This window comes from Lactuca sativa, chromosome 4 (assembly GCF_002870075.4).
Source record: "Lactuca sativa cultivar Salinas chromosome 4, Lsat_Salinas_v11, whole genome shotgun sequence".
NCBI classification, from domain to species: Eukaryota; Viridiplantae; Streptophyta; class Magnoliopsida; order Asterales; family Asteraceae; genus Lactuca; species Lactuca sativa.
In genome coordinates, this window is record NC_056626.2 from 242,591,254 (window position 1) to 242,616,558 (window position 25,305).

The window sequence follows — 25,305 nt, forward strand, 5'->3', positions numbered from 1 at the left end:
CAATTCAAAAGCATGTCCCCCCCGCCTACTCAAAGAGACAAAATCTAAGTGGTGATTACATCTCACACAACTAGTTAGTTAAGTTATAAACATTTGGTTACCTAAAGTGTCCGAAAGTTTGTACACAACTTTAGTAATCATACCATATGATTTATAACTAGTTTGTTCTCTTTATTATTATTTCTTAGAAATAGTAATTCTCAATATGTTGGTAAAATATTATTTCTCAAAATAATGTTTTTTTTCAATTAAATACAAGTGTTGATATATTTATTAATGACCAAATTATAGTAATAAAATAATCAATTGTTAGCAACTTGCTATAATGTGTGACTATATACAATCATATGTTATAAGCAACATCATTCTATATTAACTCTTAGACATACATGATCTTTCATATGTGGCATGTCACATGGTGTTGATGTCAACTGAAAAGGTTTATATGGTGTTGACCTGACATCCCCCGGTTCATTTTCTCTTGAATTATATACTATTACAAATCTTAAAATTATTATTATACTACTATCATTAAGAAAAAACAACCTACACCCACTATTCATCCTCTTTGGCAATTTTTTCTTCCCTAGTTATTCTAACGACCACCCCTTTGCTCTCCAGTTCTCTCCTTCTTCCCATTCATGCTCTTTTGGCTTCTTTTTCTCCTTGGCTTTCATAGTTATGAACATGTTGCACATTGATTGAGATTTCTCTTCGTTACGAGCCTTCGTGAAATCGAACTGAACACAAACCCTAACTTAGTTGAGTTAGTTTGAATGTATAACTATGATAGAGATTAGAATTGCAAATGTTTTTTGTGAGGTCGATTTGGATTTTTCTAAATTTGCCAGAAAAACACACTCGAGACTTCCTTTACTGATCATTTCACTTATGGACCAAGCACTCCCATTTTGGTGAATTTATGTTGGTTTCTTCAAATTCTCTTTCGGTACCTTGACAACCACCCCATCTTCTACCACCACCACTTTCCTCCTTTAGAAACCTGTAAAAAAATTCAACCTACCGATCGGTAGGTTTAAGTATGAGGAAGAGAAGGTGTAAAGAGACGAATAGAGGCATCAATTTGAATAATTGTTAATAGTTCTAAAAAAATATTATTAAAATTAACTTAAGGGTTTTTTTTAATAAATTTAATTTCATGGTAACTTGGAAACCCTATTATTATTACATATAAAAAAGACAAAAATGAATTTTTTTTAAAGTTTGGGTATAAACGAAAAACAAAAAATAATCACATGGATAAAACCGACAAATTTTACGAAACTTAAGGACTTTCATATCAAAACCTTTTATCAACCCAATAAGATTGGGTGTGGCCTCAGCACCAACTCGGCATCCTCAAAAAATACTGCCCCATAGTTTTTGGCAACATCCTCCACGACATTCTATTACCGAGCCTTTCTTCTTACTATCTTTCTTCGCCATCTCTTATTGTTTAGTTCAAAACGATCAATATGTAGAATCAGAACAAGTGATTGCTGAGATTCGCGCGAGAACCTCCACTTTGAATTTGAAAGAGAAGGTTCAAAAACATATTTATTCTGACTCAGAAGGCGAAATGCACTGGAATACTGATGTGTACCATGCACCTGAATTTACATATGGTAATATTCATCTCTTACCAAAAACAAGTCATTTATGGATATTATTAGGGGAGCCCTGGAGATACAGTCTAGGCCCTTGTTCGATCCACAAGGATCAAGATCAAATGAACGCTTATTCTCTTTCTGTCAAGCCAAGATATATTGCTAACCCCATGACAAAGTGTGGTAAAGTGAGGAGGAGGTGAAGAAGGATGACGTGAGCACACGTTTGGGGCGGTGTTCGGCAAAGGCGACACGCTCGGTCTTATTAAAGAGATTATTTTTTATTTTTATTTTTTTCGCATAAATTATGAAAAGTTGGGTGGGGAATGAAAAACTGAAAAAGATTAAGGGCCTATTCTGAAAACCCCTTTGCATAATAAGTACCATCATCCATCTTGAGAAAACCCTGTTGAGTTCGAATAGATCTTGGCTTGTTACCAAAGAAATTCAAATCCCTTCATCGGAAGCTAAAACAGAATGTCAGGAATGGAACGGCTACAGAGGATGTTCGCCGGCGCAGGAGGCGCACTAGGTCACCCACCACCGGACTCTCCGACTCTCGATACATCGGAGCAAGTTTACATCTCCTCCCTAGCCCTCCTCAAGATGCTTAAACACGGTAAATTCTATTCCTTAGGGTTGTTTGCTTTTGTCCCATAGACCTACATATTGGTGAGATTATACTGTTGATGAAATCGATTAGGGTTTAACAAATTGATTTGCTATGTTTTGTAGGAAGAGCGGGAGTTCCTATGGAAGTCATGGGCTTGATGCTTGGGGAATTCGTCGATGAATATACAGTTCGTGTGGTGGATGTTTTCGCTATGCCTCAAAGTGGTACTGGTGTTAGCGTTGAAGCTGTTGATCATGTTTTCCAGACCAACATGCTTGATATGCTTAAACAAACTGGCAGGTAATTGTGATTCTATTGATTCTCTATTTGCAGACTTAGAAATTTATATACTCGGGAATTCAATTAAGTTATTACCTGTTCAAAGTTTATGATATTTGATGTCATACGACAACAAAAATTTGTATATTTTGGGTGTTTATGCCTTGTGGTTACAACTTAGGGCGTGTTGAAATTTGGAGTCATATTAGGGATAACTCAACATGATCTCATGCACCTAAGAAAATCTTTACAATCACTTAGAAGAAAGTTAGATGCCAGATTATTTTACTAAAAAATTATAGTGGAAAAGGGTAAACAACAATAGACTGTAATGAGTTATGGATGCAAAGCTTATATAAATGTTAAAGATGCTTCTATATACTAAGTAATCATAACATCTGCATAACCTTGTTTTAGGCTCCGAAATATTGTTCATAACCTTTTTTTTCCAATTGAAACACTACAAGTAATTTGTATTTTAATTTCCAATATCAATTGTTTCTTTTTTTTTTTTGCACAGACCAGAGATGGTGGTTGGGTGGTATCATTCGCATCCTGGATTTGGTTGTTGGTTATCTGGAGTTGACATCAATACTCAACAGGTTCTCTACTAATTTCTCTCAATTTCATTATTTCAAATTTAAATAACATAATCATTGCTACAACAATTAATAAATAATAAATTTCGCAGAGTTTTGAAGCACTGAATCAACGCGCAGTTGCAGTAGTGGTGGATCCAATTCAAAGTGTGAAAGGAAAAGTTGTAATCGATGCTTTCCGTTTAATCAACCCCCAAACTATGATGCTTGGCCAAGAGCCACGCCAAACAACATCTAATCTTGGACATCTTAATAAACCATCCATCCAAGTGAGTCAAATCTTTTTTTTTTTTTTTTTTTTTTGACTTAATGAGCTTAATGGGTTAATCACTTAATCATGGTTGTTTAAACTTTTACAGGCACTTATCCATGGTTTAAACAGGCATTACTATTCAATTGCCATTAATTACAGGAAAAATAAACTCGAGGAGAAGATGCTCTTGAACCTTCATAAGAAGAAGTGGACCGATGGTTTGACTCTCGAACGTTTTGATACCCATTCCAAAACCAATGAGCAGACTGTCCAGGTCAGACCTTTTTTTTCATAAATTTTTTGCTGTTACTGTATCTGTCAAAGTAACATACAATAATGTGTTACTGTTACTATATTAGTAACAGTAACACAATAATATTACTGTTACTGTGTAACAGTAATATTATTGTACTATATCAGTCATAGGAACAGTAATGTTACTATGTTACTATGTTACTATGACTGTGAATAGTAATAGTAACAGTGATGTTGGTGAAAGCAGGAGATGTTGGGTTTGGCGGTGAAATATAACAAAGCGGTTGAGGAAGAGGACAAATTGTCACCGGAGAAGCTGGCGATTGCAAATGTGGGAAGACAGGATGCAAAGAAGCATCTAGAAGAGCATGTTTCCAATTTGATGTCATCAAATATCATTCAGACATTGGGGACAATGCTTGACACTGTTGTGTTCTAGTTCTCTAGATGAATCTGTTATGGGAAAGTGTGTTTTGGTATACTTGGAAATGAATGGAATGACTTGTTGGATGGGTTAAGTTGTTTGTTGTGTTGATGGATTTTAATGAACTGAAATGAATATTTCTTTATTAGAATGTGTTTTCTTCTATATTGTGGTGTTTTTAGTAGTTTTATCTTGGACTTGTTGAAAAGCTTGCGATATACATTATTTTATTATTATTATTTTTTGTGTCTACTCTTTATTGACGAATTTTTATTTGAAAGTATCATGAGTTGAATTAAACTACGGATTTAATACAAGAGTAAAAGTAGACTTTGAGAGTTTTTTACGTATTTTAAGAACTTACAACTATTTATGCAAAACACTTGTATAAAAATAAATTCAACAGATTTTAGCTATTTTTGTCAAATATATCCTAAAGCCTAGTATTCTATTTTCCTCTATGAATTTGGAGTGAATTAGGGATGCGTATAAATAAATCCTGATTCAGAAGAGAGACGCTGACTTTTCAAACTAGTAGAAGCAAAATTCTATTTTTTTTTATCCATATTCTTGAATAGTTAGTGAGAGATTTGAATAATTGGAATAAATTTGATATGAATTCGATAATGAAATGAATTTGGAAAGATATGCGAATGAGATTGTTGGGATTTATATGTTTTTTTTTTTGTCAAATCTCTTTCTCTTTCTCTCTCTCTCTCTCTCTCTCTCTCTCTCTCTCTATATATATATATATATATATATATATATATATATATATATATATATATATATATAGGTAAAGTGAACATACCTAACAACCTTATATAAACTTAACTTGATTTATTTTCAAGATTTTGGAAATCTCACTATCATCTTCCTCTTACATCACATCATTTTGCCGAACAATGTACATATTCTAATATGATTTTTAAAATGTTTAGAATATTCTACTAGATTTCTAAATATTCTACTAAAATATGTAAAAAATGTATTTTTTGTATTTATTTTTTATTTTTTTGCTATATAAAAAAATTTCAAAAATTTTCAATTATTTTGCATTTTAAAAATGTTTTTGTTTTATCTAATAAATGAGTGATTAGAATTGCGTCTCACGGTCTCACAAAATTAGGCCGTCTCATATGAACCTAACCTTATATATATATATATATATATATATATATATATATATATATATATATATATATATATATACACACACACACACACACACACACACACACACACACATACTAGGCGAATGCCCGCGCGTTGTGCAGAATTATTTATATAGCTGGAATCTTTACAAATATATGTTTTTTTAAATATGAAAATAATGTTGTTAAATTTGATATAATAATTCGTATACTAAGTTGATATGATATATTGATTGTTTTGAATTATATGATTATATATATATATATATATATATATATATATATATATATATATATATATATATATATATTAAAACTGAATAATCTTAATCTTTTGAATGACCTCTACCCACGGGTTACTCATGAATAAAATTAAATATAATATATAGTTTAATGTTATTTATAGTTGTTATTGTTAATTAATTTTTAAAAATTTATTTGATTAACATTTCAATTTCTATCATTGTAATTATTTAAAACATCAAACACTTTTTATTTTATTTTCTAGGTAACAATATAATCATTTATATAAAGTTATTTTCATGATAAGTCTATCATAATTATATATCAAATGTTAAAAATTATGTTATCTTTTAAATATTGTCTTTTAAATATATTGTGTCGGATAACCCAACAAAAAAATAATAAAAAATAAACATAATCAGAATAGAAAAACTACAATCAAATAAATAAGATCATTGAGTGGTTGAATATATAAATAAAGATGTAACATAAACATACATTTAAATCAAAAGAAAAACTAATATTCGTCAACTTTTCTCAAACAAAAAAACTTATGTCCGTTTTCTGAATCTTCTTTCTTTATTTAATACCATTCAACCATAGAAACTTGATGTCAATTCTTCACTAACCTGCAATCAAAATATTTTTCATGAAAAAGAAGAATCAGAAAGATATTCCAAGCAAAACATTAATGTTTGGAGAGTCACATTCAAGATTGAGTAATACATACAAATCAAATATAATGATTAAATGAGAAAATGAATATAAAGAAAGAATAGAAAAACTTCATTTGTTTTGGTTGAAAGATATTCCAAGCAAAATATTGATGTTATGACATCCTTCTTACATGTAAGATCTTATATAACACAAAAGACACAAAAGATTGACCTTTTTATAGTAAACTTTTCACTAAATGCTAATTAAACATAATATAAGTTATAAAACTTTTGAGTGTTAAATCATAATTAAGAAAACTTTTGAGTTGAATTAGTTAAAAAAGGAGGTTTCAAATGAATGTGGTTTGAGGAAGTTAAAAAATGGGGGTTTCAAATCCATGAGATTCAAGAAAAAAATGCTAGCTTTATAAGTATGTATGACTAGGCGAATCCTCGCGCGTTGCGCGAATATAATTATTTAATTAAAATAATAAAATTTTACAAATTGTGATTTAGTATTTATAAATGCAAAAACCAATGTCAGTAGAAAAATAACACATATAGTTAACCTATTAGTTTTATTAACTGTAATAAGTTTATATCATTGATTATTTCTACTATTAATTGATGATTTTATAGACCGTTTTATGTTGTGTAAATTGTATATCAAACATATATATCAAATAAAAAAGTAGAATGAAAAAAATAATAGAATAATATGGAAAACTTTTAACAACATAAAAACATTACAATATTTAGTATAACATTTAAATCAAACAAAACTTATTAACCACTTATAAATCATTCAAAAAGAATATTTAGAAATCAACATACATTTGATATATAAAAACATTGTTATAAAAATATTGCGTTGAAATAACCATTGATGCGACAAAACTTTTTTTCAACTCTTTTTAAATAACCATTGGAATAGAATGAAAGGTTCAAGTAAAATAGTGATTTGAAATTAAAAGCTATAGTGATGATTGTTAAGTACTAAGACCAATCTTAAAAAAAAAACAAAAAGCTAAAAAAACATGTTAAGAGTGGGTTATGGAGTGGGAAGTGTGACACGTAAATTATATTTTTATCACTTATATTTTCTTATAAAAGTATTAATATTTTCTTTAGTCTTACTTTAACTTTAAGGTGAAGAACGAATAGGAAAAAGAAAATTAACTAATGTAATACGATATAATAGATTACTTATTATTATTACTATAAAAACATTTCAAAAAATGGATACATAGATATAAATTTTGTGAAAACATAATGAATATATTTTTATAACACATAAATAATCCTTGGTTTTCAACAATAAATCTATATCATATTTAAAATCATTCGTTCTAATTCATCACTATCACTAACATTTTGGAATAATAATTGTAAACTCCTTTTTATCAAAATCAATTATCAAAAGTTCCATCGATGTTATTTACACCAAAATAAACGATATAAACTAACATAATATATAACTACCAACATAAAATACATGTTGAATAATGTTCTCTTAGACAGAAAAATAGATTGTCTTAACATAAAAGAGAAAGATGATATAAAAATACATACATGGTAACAAAGTTAATTGCTCTAACTGATAAATAGCTTAAAGATTGATTTACCAAAAGCTCATGAGAAGTGATTATTAGTCCCACTTCATCATCTTATGATTATAAAAAAAATCCATAACACATAAAATTGAAAAAATTGTCTCGGTATACCTTCACACACATACCCAAATTTGAAGCTTGGTTAATATATACAACTTTACATGTACCAAATTTGCATTTACTTGCATTTGCATTTAGAAAAGTTGCAATTGTTCTCTTACATCCATGGAACCAATCATATAACTCTTCAAACTCTTCAAACTCCACCAATATAAACTATCATTTTGTTTTGACATACATGCAATATGCAAGCTACAATGTTCTTATATAGGTTAAATATTTCATTTAACCCATCAATTAAATAGCATGATTTGAAGAGTTTTGGAAGTTACGAATCACAACATTTCAATTAATCATGAATTAAATAATATAAGTTGAATAGTCTTGGGAGTTTCCTGAAGTCATAATTGCAACTATAGATATTAGACTTATCCAAGTGGGAGACTGTTGGATAAGGTGTCTACGTCCATCATTATATTTGAGATATACTTGACCCGACCCGGCATGGTCCATTTAGGTTGCACTTCACCTGAACAATTTATATGGATAATCTTTGAGAATAGTATAAGTTATGATTTATTAATATATTATAAGTTCTAATATATTAATATGAAATCATATTATTTAATTAGTATTGATCTAAAACTAATTTAGAATTAATTTGGTGATCAAAAGTGTGACTAATTAAATATGGACTCTTGTATTTATATAGTGTGGGCTAATGCTTATTTAGAATGGGCTAGGCTTGCATGGTAAGTCCATGGATAGTCCATGGAGCTTTAACCCATGGATCTCATGGAAATGAAAGGTCATGGGTATTAGGGTTTACATGGATGTAACCCTAATCTACCACACAATATAAAGGAGTCCCTGGCACTTGAAATTGCACTAGTTTATGTGTGAGAACTATGGGTGGTCGATTTCTAGAAGTGTTCTACTATTCTCTTAAGATTCCAAGGTTTGTGGTCGATTTCTAGTAAGTGCCTCTCATGTACTCTTTGGCGTGCTCGGAGCTCTATGACTTTAGCTCGAGTTACAGCTAATTCTTGCTGCAACGCCTCATTGTCTCTCATAGCTCTCTCACGAGCATCATCAAGATGGCGAATGCAGACTGTATTAATTCCCGCATTGGCATCAACTTCCATGATTCGGTTTATGGATGTCCTACCTTGCTCTTCATTTCGAGAACCCTGCGGACCAGAATTGGCAGGACTCTGTCTGCTGAGCCTCCCTCGCTCAGGATGTAGAAGCTTCTGTCTCCGTTGTATGGTATGGGTTGACCTTGCTCTTGACTCCATGTTCCCAAGTTTTCCGCCCACAGAGGCGTCAAGCCTTGAAAAGCCGGATGAGGGTTAGGATTTGGGATTGGAGCTACCAGGGGTAGATCATTGACTTCTGGCTTGGAGTCAAAATCCTCTGGGAAGTTCTCTGAGAAGTCTTCATCCAATGGAATTGCATGATTCTCTTCTGGATCTGCATCAAGCCATCCACCATTACTTTGGTTGGGGAATGTGACAACCCGAAATTTCCGTTTGTTTTAACGCCGTAATTAAGCACGACAAAAATTAGCCAAATTTATCCCAAAATATTTTTTTGGCCGGATTTAAGCCCGTTGGAATATTTTAAATAATATTCGTCAAGCGAACCAAAAATAAGGAAGTAAAATTTAGAGTTGCCGTGTTTAGCATAAGTCGCGGAACTCCAAAAATTTGGAATTTACGGACAAAAACTCGGAGTTTTTGACCGCGAACCCCGAGGGTATAAATATGACACTTAGTCATTTTCCCTCATTTTTCCAACTCCCACCTCAAGAACACTCAAGAAATCCTCTCAACTATCATATATTCATCCCGTCAAATCCGCCAAAATCGATCATTCAAGCTTCCTATACGTAAGTATACTTCTCCTAGCTAGTTGTTTGATTTGAATACATGTCAAAACCTTGAAGAACACCAAGAACAAGGTGTTTACGGTCCAAGGTGTTCTTGGACCGTAAACTCCAAATTAGGTACCAAAGTAAGCCTTGGTTCATTCTAAGTCTTGACAACTAGCATAGATCCCTTCTTGATGAGTTTAACACTCGAAAATCATCCATTTCCCAAGCAAACATGTGTTTACAGTTTGGGGAGATCATCCCAAAAACCGTGAACACCCCCAAAGGGTGTTTAGATGCCTCTAATGCCTTCTAATGTTTGTGTAATGGAATGGAAACTTACATGAATGATATAAGAACCCCAAGAACATGAATTGAAGGGACAAACATGAGTTTACGGTTTTAGAACATCTCCCAAAACCGTAAACACCTTTCCAAGGTGTTTAAGTGCCCTTAACACCTTCCTATGCTCACATAAATGACTAGAACCTTGCATGCATGACCTAGAACCACAAAAGCACCAAAAGAATGGACTAGCATGAGTTTACGACCGTAAACTCATGTGTTTACAGCCGTAAACTCCCAAGGGAGTGGTCCAAGGACCGTAAACTCCAAGAACTGTCCATTTTGAGCCCCAATCACTTCCATAGCCCTTGAATCAACCTTATAACCTTTCCTTGTGAAGCATGAAGCCTTAAAGCACACAAATACACCTCACCCATGAGTTTACGGTCATAAACTCATGGGGGATATGGTTCCAAAACCGTAAACACCCCTAGGTATTACCATTTGAGGAGTAAACTCCAATGTGAGTCAATACTCTCCTTATATGCAACCCTTGGTACTCATAGGACTTGTAGCAAAGTGTGTTCATGTAGTGGGACATCCTTACTTGCTTAATTAGTTATTAAATGACTAATTAGATACTTAAATGTATCATTACATGTTAAATAGGATTCGAGAGCGTGTTCAAGTCCTCACTTGACACCTAGCGTCCTATACCGTCCACTCATCCGAATCGCCCACGTCAGGTGAGTTCATATCCCTGAATTAACCTTTTAAATGTTTTTAAATGCTTTTAGGGGGGGGGGGAATACAAGTTGAAACATGCTAGTTATCATATCAATCATAGGTGATTAATAACCCGCATGCAAAAGGATTTATTACACTTTCATCTATTTTACCAAGTATATTACTTCAAATGGTTTTCCAAAACGTTACTACTTATTTAGATCTTTCTTAAACTATCCTTCGTGCTGTATGTTTTCCTTCAAAACCTGTTACAACAATATTTTAAACAGAGGTTTTCTTCACTTAAACCGTGTTATCAAATCATTTTTTTCAAAGCTTGTTTATGTAAGGTTTACCAAAGGTTTTCAAAACTTGTTTTATAAACTGACATCAAGTCATAAATTCTTATTTATAAAGTTTTCCAAAATGTTTTACAAAGTTTTTGTTATGCTTTTATTTCATTAAATGCATGCCTATATTTGTATAGTTATATAAATAATGTTTAAAGGACTTAGGAAGGCTAGTTCGCCCTATTTCATTTTCCTCGTTGGGATGTGGTCTGGTGGGTATCAGGTATCTGTCCGAAGGTCGTTTAAACATTAATTATATATCATATATACATGTATGGACATAAAAGTCTCTCTCTCTCTCTCTCTCAGCTAATTCATCGCCTCGAGTAGTACATACATCCTTCTATTATTCATGTTTTTGGAACCCTAGTAACTATTATAGGAATAGTTAGGAGACTCTCTCTCTCTCTCTCTCTCTCTCTCTCTCTCTTTTACTTTAGAATGTGACACACTATTCCTCTCTACGACGCTTCATTGTGCCAACGCCGTGTAACCAGAGTCTCCAGGAAGGAGAGCGAACATTATGTGTATAGATCTATACGTGACTGACACTCCCACACCCAGAATACTAGCTACAGTCCGCGCCGGTAAGGCCCATGGGTGACATAATGCCACTACCTCTACGCGTGACCTGGAGGGTCATCGGATGCTCTATCGTCGATCAGCATGGTTACATATGAGTTCACATTCACCCTTTGTTTTAGACTTTGCTAGCTGTATCGTTCACTCAATATTGTCTGGAGTTTGTGTCTTCTTGTTTTAGACTTTGCTAGCTGTATCGTTCATTCGATACTGTCTGGAGTTTGTGCTTCATTTTGTTAGACTGAGCCAGGCGTATCATTCATTCGATACTCTCCTAGAGTGTATGTTTTCTTTTGTTTAGTCAGCAGCGTTACTGCTGAGGTATATATTATTTTCCCTTAGTATTTTCACTTGTGATTTTCTTATTATTCTTTTAAAGTCAATTCTGTATTTTGGTAATGATAGTAATTTGGGGAAAACTACTCCTTAAAACATAAATCTGTCGGGTCTTGGTAGAAGACTGCTTTTATTTAGAAAATATAGGATTTTCTGGAAAGGACACTAATACACCGTAGATTCTAAACTACTATCTTTCATAAAGTTATCTTGAATAAAAATGTGTATTTATACAAATGACACTAAATACTTATGGACTCACCAGCATTATAAAAATGCTGTACTCGCTTTCAAAATAACTTGTATTCTCAGGTCATCGATAGACAGGTACATCCCGGGAGCTTTTGTGAAGACAGCCTAGTACCGAGCTGCATCTATGTTATGTTCTGTATTTACTTTGATATTACTATGTCATGTAAACTATGTAAAATTATTACTATTAATGCAATGGTTGTTGTACTTTGATTACTATATTGCATATGTTGTGATACTTGACATGACGTCATCCACCCCAGAATGTTTCCGCCGTTTCGGTTTTGGGGTGTGACAGGGAAGTACGGGTCGCCGTGGGGATGGAATCCAGCCATGTTATCTACGTGAGAATAGGGGTAAACGAAATAGTTAATAGAAGTACTACTTAAGATAATTATAAGATGATTCTTACCAGTTACTCCAATATTTGCGTAGTGTATACCAGTCATATGTAACCAAAATAGGATAGACCTTCGAATAAGTGATCCTAACTCTAAGTCCACGACCAAACAAGGAACATGAAGTAAAGCAAAGATCACAGATTCTAAGTATATGACACCTTAGTCACATATAACCTTAGCGTATCCACTCAGCAACTATTGACATACTAGTAAAGACCTTTTTAGTTTGCACATAAGTAATTATAGTAACACAAAATACTCCTATAGTATTTTAAGTTTATGTTTTGTTCTAAAGTTTTCATTGTAGTAGTGTTGGTAAGTTTTTAGACTTGCTGCAACACCACAATTATTCCTAGGCACATGCTAATCACTTCTCGGAAATATATAGTTGATCAGGGTATATCACTCCCAGATCTGATTATATGTCCCCAAGCCTAATTGTGTCGTCCAACAATCGCAATACTTTTGTTCTGTTCTGGTATGACACTGATCCTAGTATGAATGCTTGTAAGTATACTTTTAGTTAAATATTTTATTATTTAAAAGTATAAACTCTTGGTAAGAGTATTTTAATCCCGTTGTTTTTATAGTTGTATATCTTTTATGGGTTGTTATACTTAATTCACTATAAACAAAGCTCTGATACCAATCTGTCACACCCCCAAACCAGAACGGAGGAAACGTTCGGGGGCGGAGGACGTCATGTGCAATATCATAACAATGCATAATAGTAAAACAAGCAACAACATCATCCATTGCATTAATAATATAATTCAATACAAGTGTGTTCTGTGTATAGTTTGAAAGACACCGAAATATTAATCAAAATAAAAGACTAGTCTTGAACGTGCTCCGTCTTCTCAAAACATGGCCATCAGTACCTGTCTACTAGTGACCTGAGAATACAAGTTATTTTGAAAGCGTAGATCAACATTAAAGCTGGTGAGTTCATAAGTATTTTAGTGTCATTGTTTGTATAAGTTTGATGAAAGTGTTTGTAAATGTTTGATGTAAAAGTTTGTAAGTGTTTGTCTTAAATGTTTGTATACTTCCTAGAAAATCCTATATATTCTACTAAAGTAGTCTTCTACCAAGACCCGATTGTTTTGTATGTTTGTTCTTTTGTAAAAGTGAGTGTTTTTCCCAAATATGACTATTATAACCAGAAAATAGTTTACATTACCGTTTATGTGAGAAGATCACAATATGAATGTAATGGAAAAATGACGATGTACAGTAGTATTGTATATAAGTAACTACAGATGTACTAACTACCTTAAACCTGTTTGTTTAATTAAGGTAAAATGTGATGAGATTATAACCATACTTGATTGACTAGTAAAAAACGATGATCAAAGACGACAAAATGGTATGACATTCGTCACCCGTAGACCTGCAGGTCCCACTGTAGCTAGCAGCAAGGTGTAGGATGGTCAATCCCATATAGATCTATACACAAATTCACGCTCTCCCTCCAGGAGACTCTGGTTACAAAACGTGACACAGCAGTATATTGCCGTGCCATGAAGTAGTGGCTCACATTAATGTTATAGTATTCTTGTATTTGTATAGTATGTTCTCTCTGCTCTAGTGTATAGTATGTTCTCTTTATTCTAGTGTATAGTATGTTCTCTCTGTTTCTCATTATAGTATGTTTGAACTGACTTATGTATGAACTGACTCTTGTAAGTTTCATTGTTCTAGAAATAGTAAGTAGTGACTTCCTAAACTATACCTATTATAGTTTACTAGTAATGTTGTTTGAATGACTGATTTTGTTTGAACACCTTTGCTACCCAAAGGTATTGAACTGAATGAAGAACTTTTATATCTATACACATATACATAATATATAACTAAGATTCAAACGACACTGGGACAAACAACCGATACCCTAAGTCCACAATTAAACAAGGAACAAGAAATAAAGCGAGTTATCAGTCCTAAGCACTTTCAATCCTATTTATATAACTATATCTATATAGACATGATTTTGACAATATATAAGTTTAAAAGAGTTTAATAAAGAATTTAGCATATAAAAGAGTTTTAACCATTTGAATGGTTATAGATGACTTGATGTCAGTTTATAAAAGGTTTTTGAAATAGTTTGTTTAACAACATAGTTTTTGAAGAATAAGAAATCTTGTTGATTGACAGTTATTAATCACATGTGATTGATATAATAACTACAATGTTTTCTACTTGTATCCCCCCATAAAAGCATTTAAAATCATTTAAAAGATAGGGGTATGAACTCACCTGAAGTGAGTGATCTGGAAGGTGAGATAGATATAGGATGCTTGAGTTCACAATTGAAGTTCCAAAGCACAGTTGGATCCTATAAGGTATATGTTCATATATATATATATATATATATATATATATATATGTATTTAGTTAGTGGTTATAACTACTAACAAGTATAGGAAACCACCTAAGATTGTAGGAAACACCCTAAATGAAGTGTTAGGCTCAAAAATGGAAGCTTGGAAGGGGTTTATGACCACCCATGGATGGGTTTGTGGCCTTAAGGAGTTCATGACCTCATGAGGTGTTTACGACCCTTATGAATCTATGAAGGGTTCACGACCCTTATGAAGGGTTCACGACAGTGATCCCTTCAAGCTCATGAAGATGATGATGAAACTTGACAAATCAAGGATAGGATCTAGTAGCCTTTCAAGTATGACAAGATTAAGGATGAAACAGTTACGTTTTTGAGGCTTTAGAGTGTTCACGGTTGAAGCTTTTTGAGAGAGAATAGATGTGTTCATGGTTGGGAGGAGGAGAATTAAGAAGAAAATGAGGCCACTCTAATATATATATATAGGAGGTGACTCACGGCCGTGAACCTAGTTTGAGGTTGTGAACACCTTGTGTGTGGTTTTCTGGAATGAATTTAACCTCCCGATCTCAAGCTAACTAATCCCAACATCCATTCATACATTACATTAGGCTCAGAAACTCTCAAACAGATCCTTAATAGTGCTAAAGGATAGTAGAAACTAGTTTGACTTTGATTGAACTGTATGGCTGTACAAGATAGAAATTTCGGGTTGTCACACAGCATATTGTATTCTTACAAAATACACTATATTGTATACATACCAAGCCTGATGTATTCTTACAAAGTTTTAACCATAAATTATCCTCACCTATAATTTTTATTTGGCTAATTGTTATACTTTTGTAAGCAAAACAACTATGAAGTTCCGATTTCAACAATGAATGTTCAAGAATTCATAATTCATCATCTAATTATAACATCTAATTTCAGATTTCAGCAAAGTAATACAATCAAAATCTGATTTATACATCTAACTTCATACTTTAACAAACAAATAGCATCTAAGTTCAGATTTCTTCATCTAATATCATATTTCAGTAAAGTAATATCATTTAAAAAAAACTGATTTCTGCATCTAGTTTCATGTTTCAGCAAACAAAGCATATATAATTTTATATTCCAGAAAACACAACATATAATTTCATATGTCACAAATTCTGCCAGATCTTCAGCAATTCTGGAAAGGGATCGAAACAACTGGACATGAATAATGAATATGTCACAGGGGGAAGAGAAAGAAAAAGAAAAACAGAAAAGAAGAAGCTACCTGGCCGTGGTCGTCGTCGTCGGGAACTAAACTGTCGACGTTGACGGTGAGGAGCTACTCGTCATCGGTGTCGTGGACGTCGACGTTACCTGATGGTGGTCCGACAAGAGGGTTGTGGTGACGAGATGATGATTTGGTTTGGGTATCGGCAATGGAGGGGAAGGAAGGAAGACGACATTGTGTGCCGCTACAAGTAGTGGGGCTATGGAAGATGATGGGCTGGGATGTTGAAGAAGAAGGTGGAGGAACGAATTTGATGGTTCGATTACACCAGCGAGACAACATAGATATGCACGAAGAAAATTGAAGACGATAATTGTAGGGTTTTTTTCTACAAGTTTTGACTTTGACATCCCATATTTAAAGGGATAATAAACATACCGACCATAATTAAATATGTAAAGATTACTATAATACCCTTAAATGATTTATTTAATTATTTATTATTTTTTCTCAATTCTTAGTGGTGCATACATCCAGATAATAGTTGCTACAAACATTTGAACTTTTATATATATATATATATATATATATATATATATATATATATATATATATATATATATATATATATATATATATATATAGGTTCAGGTTCATTTGAGACCATTCTAATTTTGTGAGACCGTGAGACCAAATTTAAAAATAATTTTAAAATGCAAAATAAATGGAAAAATCCAATTTTTTTTAAATATTATTTTCGGAACTTGAATTAACTAAAATAAAAATAAAAAAAAATCCCGTTTTTTTTGAAAAATACGTGAAATATTTTAATAGAATATTACACTGACATATTCTAAAAAATAATTTTAAAATGCAAAATAAATGGAAAAATCTAAAAGTTCTTTTTTTAAATATTATTTTCGGAACTTGAATTAACTAAAAAAAAAATTCCATTTTTTTGAAAAATACGTGAAATATTCTTAATAGAATATTACACTGTACATATTCTAAAAAATAAATGGAAAAATCCAATTTTTTTTTTTAAATATTATTTTCGAAACTTGAATTAACTAAGAAAAAATAAAAAAAATTAAAATAATAAAAAAATGCGTCATACGGTCTCACAAAATTAGGCCGTCTCACATGAACATATATATATATATATATATATATATATATATATATATATATATATATATATATATATATATATATATATATATATATAGTAAATCCAAGTTGCATATACCAACGATGATGTTGATTAGTCAACTATGATAATAAGTCGACGATGATAATGGTGTCAACTTGCGTGATTGTCAACTTGTTTGTTTGTGTTCATATGAAAGAGTCTCACAACCACGTCTTTACTACTACATTGCTTCCTATATATCCATGTCTTCATGTGTTTCATTCCTTACACCAACCTAAACAAAAGTCGTCGGACCTGACAGATAATTCGAAGTAAGATGGGCCGAGGTGAAGGGAATCCAGCTCCTCATTCCTCTGTTCAAACCCCATTCCAACATCCATCGCCACCACCACAAGGCTACCCAAACAATCATGAAAACCCACTATCATCCTCACCCTTTCCTTCACAACCAGATGCTAATTTGGCTGACAATGATCGGAATCAGAGCCACCCTCAGTCCACTCGTTCATTCGTACCTCAGTCGCCAGAAAGTATGCCGCCACCTGAAGCTTACCCACCTCAGAAGCCACATACGTACCCACCTCCACAATCACCATCAGCATACACACATCAGCCGGAAGGTGTTAGTATGCCGCCACCTGAAGCTTACCCACCTCAGAAACCACATACGTACCCACCTCAACAGTCACCGGCAGCATACCCACCTCAGCCGGAGGCTGTTCAGTTTCCTCCTCAGCCACAGCCTGTTCAATTTCCACCTCAGCAGACTAGTACTCATCAACAAGCTAATTACACTGCTCCTCAAAGTAACAACTACGCCTTTTCTAATGCTCAGCCGCAGGTGGTGAATTACGGTGGTCCGATAGGATATCAAACGCCCGTTAAAAATGGCCCTCCGGAAGGGATTGCTGTTGGAACTCAATACCTTGCTCCGACTCAGGAATGGAGAAATGGTCTGTTTGACTGTGCTGAGGATCCAGAAAATGGTAATTTCAACTACAGCTTCCAATTTATTCATTTCATTTATTTCTTGAATTCATTTACCTCTTGTATTACTATTATTCATAAGATTTTAAGATATTTATAATTGGTACCATTTCGTATTTCTTCATTTAATTTATTTTTATGTAGAAAAATACAATAAAACAAAAACAGGTTTACATTTTTGTATTATTTTGAGTGAAAAACAGAAATAATCTCAATAAGTTTTAACAAGAAAAATGGTATATTTATTGAAATAATATACAGTTATATTGTCCCCAATCACCCAATGCTGTTGATTTTTTGGACAAATAATATGATTTTACACCTTAAAAATAATGCTATCATAGTGGAAAAACTCTAAAAAACATGATTTGCAAATGACAGAGTTGATTAATATTTTTTTTATTTGTTTATTGACAGCGATTATAACGGCATGTTTCCCATGCATCACTTTCGGACAGATTGCAGAGATTGTTGACCACGGCCAAACTTGTAAGCCAATTTATATCGTTATTACACATATCAGTTTCTTCGTTATGACTTATTCGGGATCATAAATGACAAAACACAATAGAGAATGAGAGTTATCATGTCCGGTGTTCATTAATGGAACAATTGTTTCATAAGGATATTTGTTTGTGGCATGTATAATATGCATCTGATTGATTTTATTACATGGTTCTCTTGTAGCATGTGCGACGAGCGGACTTATATATGGTCTAATCAGTGCGTTTATTGGGATTCCATGCATTATGTCATGCTCATATCGCACCAAAATCAGAAGCCGCTATGGTTTGCTAGAGACTCCTGCACCAGATTGGGCTACACACTTTTTTTGCGAGTGGTGTGCACTTTGCCAAGAATACCGACAACTTAAAGCCCAAGGCTTGGACCCTGCTATAGGTACGTACCTTACTTGTTGCATCTTTAATGACCAAAATCCTCTTTTTCTACTCAACATCTGCATGATTCTTTTTATGTTTTTGCAAAACCTAGATTAGTGATATCAATTCGGAAATAATCTGAAACTAATTTATTTTATTTTTGCAAACAAAAACTATATTATGTTTTCTTAGTTTGAGAGTATAATGTAGTGTATATTTGATTGGTCATAATTTAATAAAAATATTTAATTACTAAACAAATGCCTGTTTTTGTAAAATCAAATTTGGTTTGATACATAATATAATTGCTTGTCCTTTTGCAAAAACCCAATAAGTAATAAACTTATTTGTGAAAATATTTTGATTGGAAACATATGCGTTTCGTCATTATAGGATGGCAAGGAAACATGGCGAAGAACCAACAAATGCAGCAATATCAAGTGATGACGCCTCCAATAAACCAAACAATGATGAGTTGACGGGTGTGAAATTTAATTTTCCATATTATCATTCCTTTTTCAATATTATATTGGTGTTCAATGAATTCATTTGTACTTGTAATAAACTTTTTTTCTTTGTATGAAATTTTCTTTTATTTCTACTCAAAGTTCTAAATAATGTAAAATATAACGTGGTTGTAAAGTATGAAGTTGATAAAACATTGATGCCGGTGAAACAAGGGAATAAAACAAAATGAGCTAGAGGAATAGAGTTTCTTATTAAACAAGACTTTTATTCCTAGAAAACTTACTAAAAAATAACTAAAACATTTCCTGATTTGTTCTAGTAAAAATAACATCCTAAACTAACACAAATAATGCTTAAAAGGAAAGTTTCCAAAAATGCCCATGAAGGCTATTTCCTAAACTTCGCCAATATTTTCCCTCCTAATTCATGAACAAAGATGTTCTTTACTTCTAATTCATGAACAAAGACTTCTCATCTCTTCAAACTTCACTTTAGCCATGGATTTGGTGAGTATATCAACATGTTGTTCAATAGTTCCCATAATTGCACGATGACAACTCCTTTCTCAACCATATGAAGTGGAATCTTGTTTCTATATGTTTGCTTCTTCCATGGAACATCATGTTCTTCATCAGTTTCGAAGTTGATTTGGTGTCAACATACAACACTATAGGGTTGATTCTTCTTCTAGTTAACTCTTCAAGTCATCTTCGGATCCAAACTCCTTCATATGTGGCACTTGTAGATACCATAAATTCTGTTTCACACAATGAAAGTGCAACGTTTTGTTGCTTTTGTGAGGCCCATGTAACAAGGTTCTCATTAAGATAAAATTCCATACCTGACGTACTTATCCTATCAATCACATCTCTAGCTAAATCCACTACTAGAATATAGACCTTTAATGACACAATAACTATGGAACACACTCACAAAAGTGAGTATCTTAAATTATTGTCATTTCTTCCAAATTTTAGAATATTTAGGACACGTTTTTGTGCGTATTATAAAAATAATGTCACAATGAAAAATAGTAAAAACATGGAGGATACTCATCAAATACATGTGTCGTGTAGAGGCGTTGTTATATAGTTCTTTTAGCAAACGCGTGTCTATTATCCTCAACACAAATGGCGTCTAAATCTAGTTTTTTTTTTCACAAAAACACATCCATTATCCTCATCCCACGTGAAGGCTTTAGAATATTGGCGACCTCGATTAGGCTCACCTTACCTTGTCGGTGACTGCATCCTGACTCCACTTCCCCTCTACCTTACTCCACCTCAGCCAGGCTCACCCCAGTTTGTTCTACCCACCCATGGAACCACCATCTCTCCCACTCGATGGAGAAATTTTCAAAAAAAGTATCTAGTTTGGTCTTAATCTCTTAAATCTCAATATTAGGAATTTAAATCTTGATTCTCATTTGTTTCTGATTTCCCATAGATAAATTGAAATACACATAGACAAACAACCCTATATTTATAGCCGATGACACTATCTTCTTCACAACTTCTAACATACTCAAAACCATACATAGTTGTTCCCTCTATGTACCTCATAATATGTTTCATGACTTGTAGGTTCTATGAAGTTGGTCTTTCCATGAAGAGACTCGTTATTCAAACCAAAAACATGATGTTTGTTCATGTATGTATCAGATATCTTAATCCCCCAATAATACTTCTGTATAAAGTGGGATCAACAGGTTCTTTGTAACAACTTGTTCCGAAATGTTACCGATTTGGGTGTGGATGATAGTATGTGGATGATTCGAGCACTTAGAGTTAGTTTTGGAGACAAGAGTATTTTGGTAATTTGTTAGGTTGGGTTTGTAGGGAAATTGGATGTTTGTTCGAGATATTGTAAGGCAGGTATGAGTTGTTTAAAGCATATAGTTTCTTGTTACCTTTTCATGGATATAAGGATGGTTGGAATTGGAGTTTTATCAAAGAAGTTATGGCCTTCGGAATAAGTAGGGTTTGAAGGAAGACCCTAATACGTGGGGTGTAGTTATATGAAGGTAGTTACGCCATGCATAATGAGGAGAACGCTTAGTGTACTGCGGAGTTTGCAGCAGGGTGTGACACCTTGTACGCTGGGCGTACGAGGAGTACGCCGGGCATACAAAGGTTAGAGTGAAACCCTAATTTCTAGTGTTGTACCCTATATAAGCTTTATGTTTGTCCCTTTGGGTCATTCCTAAGGTAGCCTCAATACCCTAAAACCCTAAATTTACCTTGTAGCATCTTGGTGGTGTTCTTGAGCTATTAGAAGGATTTGGTGCACATTTATCCCTTGGGAAGGAAAGAAGAGAAGCTTGAAGTTATTTGGCTTGGTGGAGAGGTTTTGGATCCAGAATCATCATCTTGTGGGGAAGCTTTTTGAGTGTGGGATTATTAGCGGATCTTCAGTTAGAGATTATCGATTGGTTTCTGTTGTCCGTGGTGAGTCTTCTCACTATATCCATATGTCGAAGGCACCAATGCCAACCCATTACTTGTTATGTGGAATGCTAGTTGCCTTTGTGATACTTGCATGAAAGACCATTGGGGTAGCCCATAGGACTTGGATATCAGACCATGGGGGGAGCCCATGGCATTCCAGGTAAAGACCATAGGGGGGAGCCCATGGCATTCCAAGTAAAGACCATGCGGGGGGAGTGTAACGCTCGTAGATCCGGGCTAGTCAATTTAGAGGCAATAAGTGTTGAAAACGACTTTTTTGGCAAAAGATTATTTATAATAAATAATATTAACCAACTGGTAGAATATGTCTCAAGGTTTCCGTACATATAAAGAATGCCGAAATCCGAGTTATAACGAAGAAGTTATGACCTGTCGAAGTTTCACGGCAAAACCGACACGGCACCGGGAAGCGTAAATATTGAATTTATGATAGAAGACTTTTGGGCCTTAGTAATCTAAACAAAAGTTGTAGTGTACGTTAAACCGAGGATATATAAAAAAAGAACGCCCAAATCTGACTTCGTATGAGGAAGTTATGAATTTTCTAAGATTTGGCATAACAGTGCACGACCCGAAACTCGAATGTTAGCTTGAGAGGTTTTTGGCCTACGCGACCTAAATGAGAGTTGAAGATCTCATTAATAGGAAATCAACAGCAAAAAGACAGATGAAAACGGAGTCCGTATGAAGGAGTTAAGAATTCTTCGCGGTCATTTAACAATCTAATCTCCTCCTACTGTTAAATTTAAGACCGGTCGAGAATTAGCCGACGGAGTCTAAATGAAAGTTGTAGATCTTGTTTTTACCTACGTGTGGAAAGAAAAGAACGTCGAAAATGGAGCTTGTATGCGAAAGTTACGGATTTTTGAAAATCGGCTGATTTCCACCCTGTATGTGATGCCACGTGTCAGCGCCAGGCTGTGCTTGGCTGTCTCCAGCAGGTCACGACGTGAAATGCTCCCAGCCAGCATATAAATAGAGGTGTCGGGTGAAACCAATTCCTCATACCTTCCAACTTTTCTCTCTCTAAGCCCCAAACCCCCCCCCCCTAAGCCTAGGGTAACTCCCTAGTACGAGGCGGAAGCCGCAGAGCGCCCGACGGCTCCGAGAAGAAGAGCCTTTCGGCTCGGGAATGTTGCTCCAGCGGAGCCCGATTTTGAGAAAAACCCGCTGTAAGTGAGCTGTACCTACCCTATCTTTAGTATAGCTTATGATTCAATATAGTAATGTTATTAGGACCTTAAAATAATTATTTAGGCTATTATTATGGGTTATTTAAGCGTCGTTATAATATCTTTTTAACCACTCGCGGTACGGGGCTTCCGGTTTGGAGGGCCGCTTGGGTTGCTGGATTTAGAAGTGCTTTTATGTAGAAATGATTCTGCCCTCCGGTGTTTCATGTCTGGCCTCGTCTGTATATAATGGGTGAAAAGTATTGTGTCGCACTTATATAATACTAATAATAGCTAGACTACTAATTAGTCGCGGTTATCGTTAGACTAAACCTTAGTGGTTTTGATACTAGGTTTTGTCGAGGAAATTGTTTTAAGAGTAACGAAGTGCTGTCCGAGTGCCGAGTCACCACCTAATCAGGTGAGTGCATAGTTACTTTCATCTTACACATAGATATGAAGTATTTTATATAAACTACATGCTATGTGTGCATATTATCTGTATACTTGCTATCTATGCTGGATGAACGATTTTATACATCTTTTAAATAATTTAAACTGTATATGTATTTTATATCTACAAAATATGTTGGGTAAAACATGGGTAGATGAGATATGAGTTGGATGATGAGATGAGAGGTGATATAGACCATGAGATAAGGGTGAGAGGTGAACGATGAGAGAAGCTTTTTTCCCAAATGATGGCCTCATCATTCAGCAGAGTATGGATGACAACCACAAACTATTCTAGACAGTCCAGTGGAACACTAGCAGGCTCGCAACCTGTAGGTGTTGTGAACGATGTATTCACCGGTGTACTCTAAAAACCCATTGACCTGTATTGTGAGTGGATTCTCGAAAAAGATACTGTCAATAAACGAATTAGCCCTGGAAGATGCGCCCAAAGGACTCTACCGACAGAAGCGTCTGTTGAGAAAACCCCGACGACTATGGAGTTAGCGCCTGGCAGCTTTGAATTTAGTGCCTGTTGAAAACCCGCCCGTTGAGCAAACCCCGGTGACTATGGAGTTATCACGTTCCAGCTATGGATTTAGTGCCTGTTGAGAAAACCCTGGCAACAATGGATTTCATGTCGATTCCTTAGGATAATCCTTAGGAATAAATAAACGAGGAATAGTTGGTTCTTAGGGTAGAATAAAGAAGATAATGGGGATGAGTAATTAGGTTGATTGTTTAATTATTTAATCATAATAATTATATCATTGTGGGCTGAAAACCCTGTGTACTCACCAGGTTTCCCAACCTTTCCCACTCCAACTTATTTGTATCACAGGTGTCGATACAAAGCTACTTTGCACTGAGAGATTTAAAAGAGATGTAGATTACTATTGTAAATAAATGTAAGTTCTGTTTATGCTTATGTTCTTGTATTGACAATCACATCCCAAGGTTATAAAATGAATAAAAATAGATTTCTATGGAAATGCTTTGATAACGCATTTATCATGTTTTTCTGGGAACAAATTCCGCAACATTTTTATTAAAAGAAGTACTCTGACTTTTATAAAGCATAAACAAAATCGGTCTTTTCTGGACGTAAAAATGGGGATGTCACAGAGAGCCCATGGCACTTGGATATCAGACCATGGGGGAAGCCAATGACATTCCAGGTAAAGACCATTAGGGGGTGGGGTGGGGGGGGGGGGGGGAGCCCATGGAAACTATATGTATGTCGCTTGATATTTTGTGGTTGTATGTTATATTGTATTTTGGGAAACTCATTAAGCTTTGTGCTTACGATTTTCAGTTTATGTTTCATGTACTCTGGTCTTCAAATGGAAGAGTTCAGGTTGATTGCAGAGCACACACCACATGTTTCCGCGATCTGTGAATTACTATGATTTGATTATGTTTTGCTACATCTTTCTTACCTTGGATTGATGGGGAAGATATGTATTAACGATTTATTAATCTAAAAAAGTTATGTCATGATTTTTGGGATGTTACAAGTTGGCATCAAAGCCTTGGTTTGAGGGATTCATACATACTCTCGGGTGTGTCTGAACTCAAACTGAGGATTTGGTAAAGTTTACA

General features: G+C 34.1%; 2 protein-coding genes across 2 annotated transcripts; both read left to right on the forward strand.

The window, feature by feature from the left end:
- Positions 1 to 2,005: 2,005 nt before the first annotated feature.
- Positions 2,006 to 4,195, forward strand: LOC111885887 (26S proteasome non-ATPase regulatory subunit 14 homolog). Its single transcript, XM_023882125.3, has 6 exons — positions 2,006 to 2,226; positions 2,343 to 2,520; positions 3,020 to 3,101; positions 3,191 to 3,367; positions 3,458 to 3,625; positions 3,854 to 4,195. Exons 1-6 carry the CDS (start codon positions 2,085 to 2,087, stop codon positions 4,043 to 4,045), a joined length of 939 nt encoding a protein of 312 aa, XP_023737893.1. The 5' UTR covers positions 2,006 to 2,084; the 3' UTR covers positions 4,046 to 4,195.
- A 13,318-nt stretch (positions 4,196 to 17,513) lies between these two features.
- LOC111885891 (protein PLANT CADMIUM RESISTANCE 5) lies at positions 17,514 to 19,743 on the forward strand. Its single transcript, XM_023882131.2, has 4 exons — positions 17,514 to 18,260; positions 18,679 to 18,750; positions 18,949 to 19,161; positions 19,536 to 19,743. Exons 1-4 carry the CDS (start codon positions 17,591 to 17,593, stop codon positions 19,619 to 19,621), a joined length of 1,041 nt encoding a protein of 346 aa, XP_023737899.1. The 5' UTR covers positions 17,514 to 17,590; the 3' UTR covers positions 19,622 to 19,743.
- Positions 19,744 to 25,305: the final 5,562 nt, after the last annotated feature.

Excerpts from the sequence above, each read along its gene's own strand:
- LOC111885887 (XM_023882125.3), top strand. The coding sequence starts at position 2,085 with ATGTCAGGAATGGAACGGCTACAGAGGATGTTCGCCGGCGCAGGAGGC. Across the intron at positions 2,227-2,342 it reads CCTCAAGATGCTTAAACACG|GAAGAGCGGGAGTTCCTATG; the intron begins GTAAATTCTATT and ends TATGTTTTGTAG. Across the intron at positions 3,102-3,190 it reads TTGACATCAATACTCAACAG|AGTTTTGAAGCACTGAATCA; the intron begins GTTCTCTACTAA and ends TAAATTTCGCAG.
- LOC111885891 (XM_023882131.2), top strand. The coding sequence starts at position 17,591 with ATGGGCCGAGGTGAAGGGAATCCAGCTCCTCATTCCTCTGTTCAAACC. Across the intron at positions 18,751-18,948 it reads TGTTGACCACGGCCAAACTT|CATGTGCGACGAGCGGACTT; the intron begins GTAAGCCAATTT and ends GTTCTCTTGTAG. Across the intron at positions 19,162-19,535 it reads AGGCTTGGACCCTGCTATAG|GATGGCAAGGAAACATGGCG; the intron begins GTACGTACCTTA and ends TCGTCATTATAG.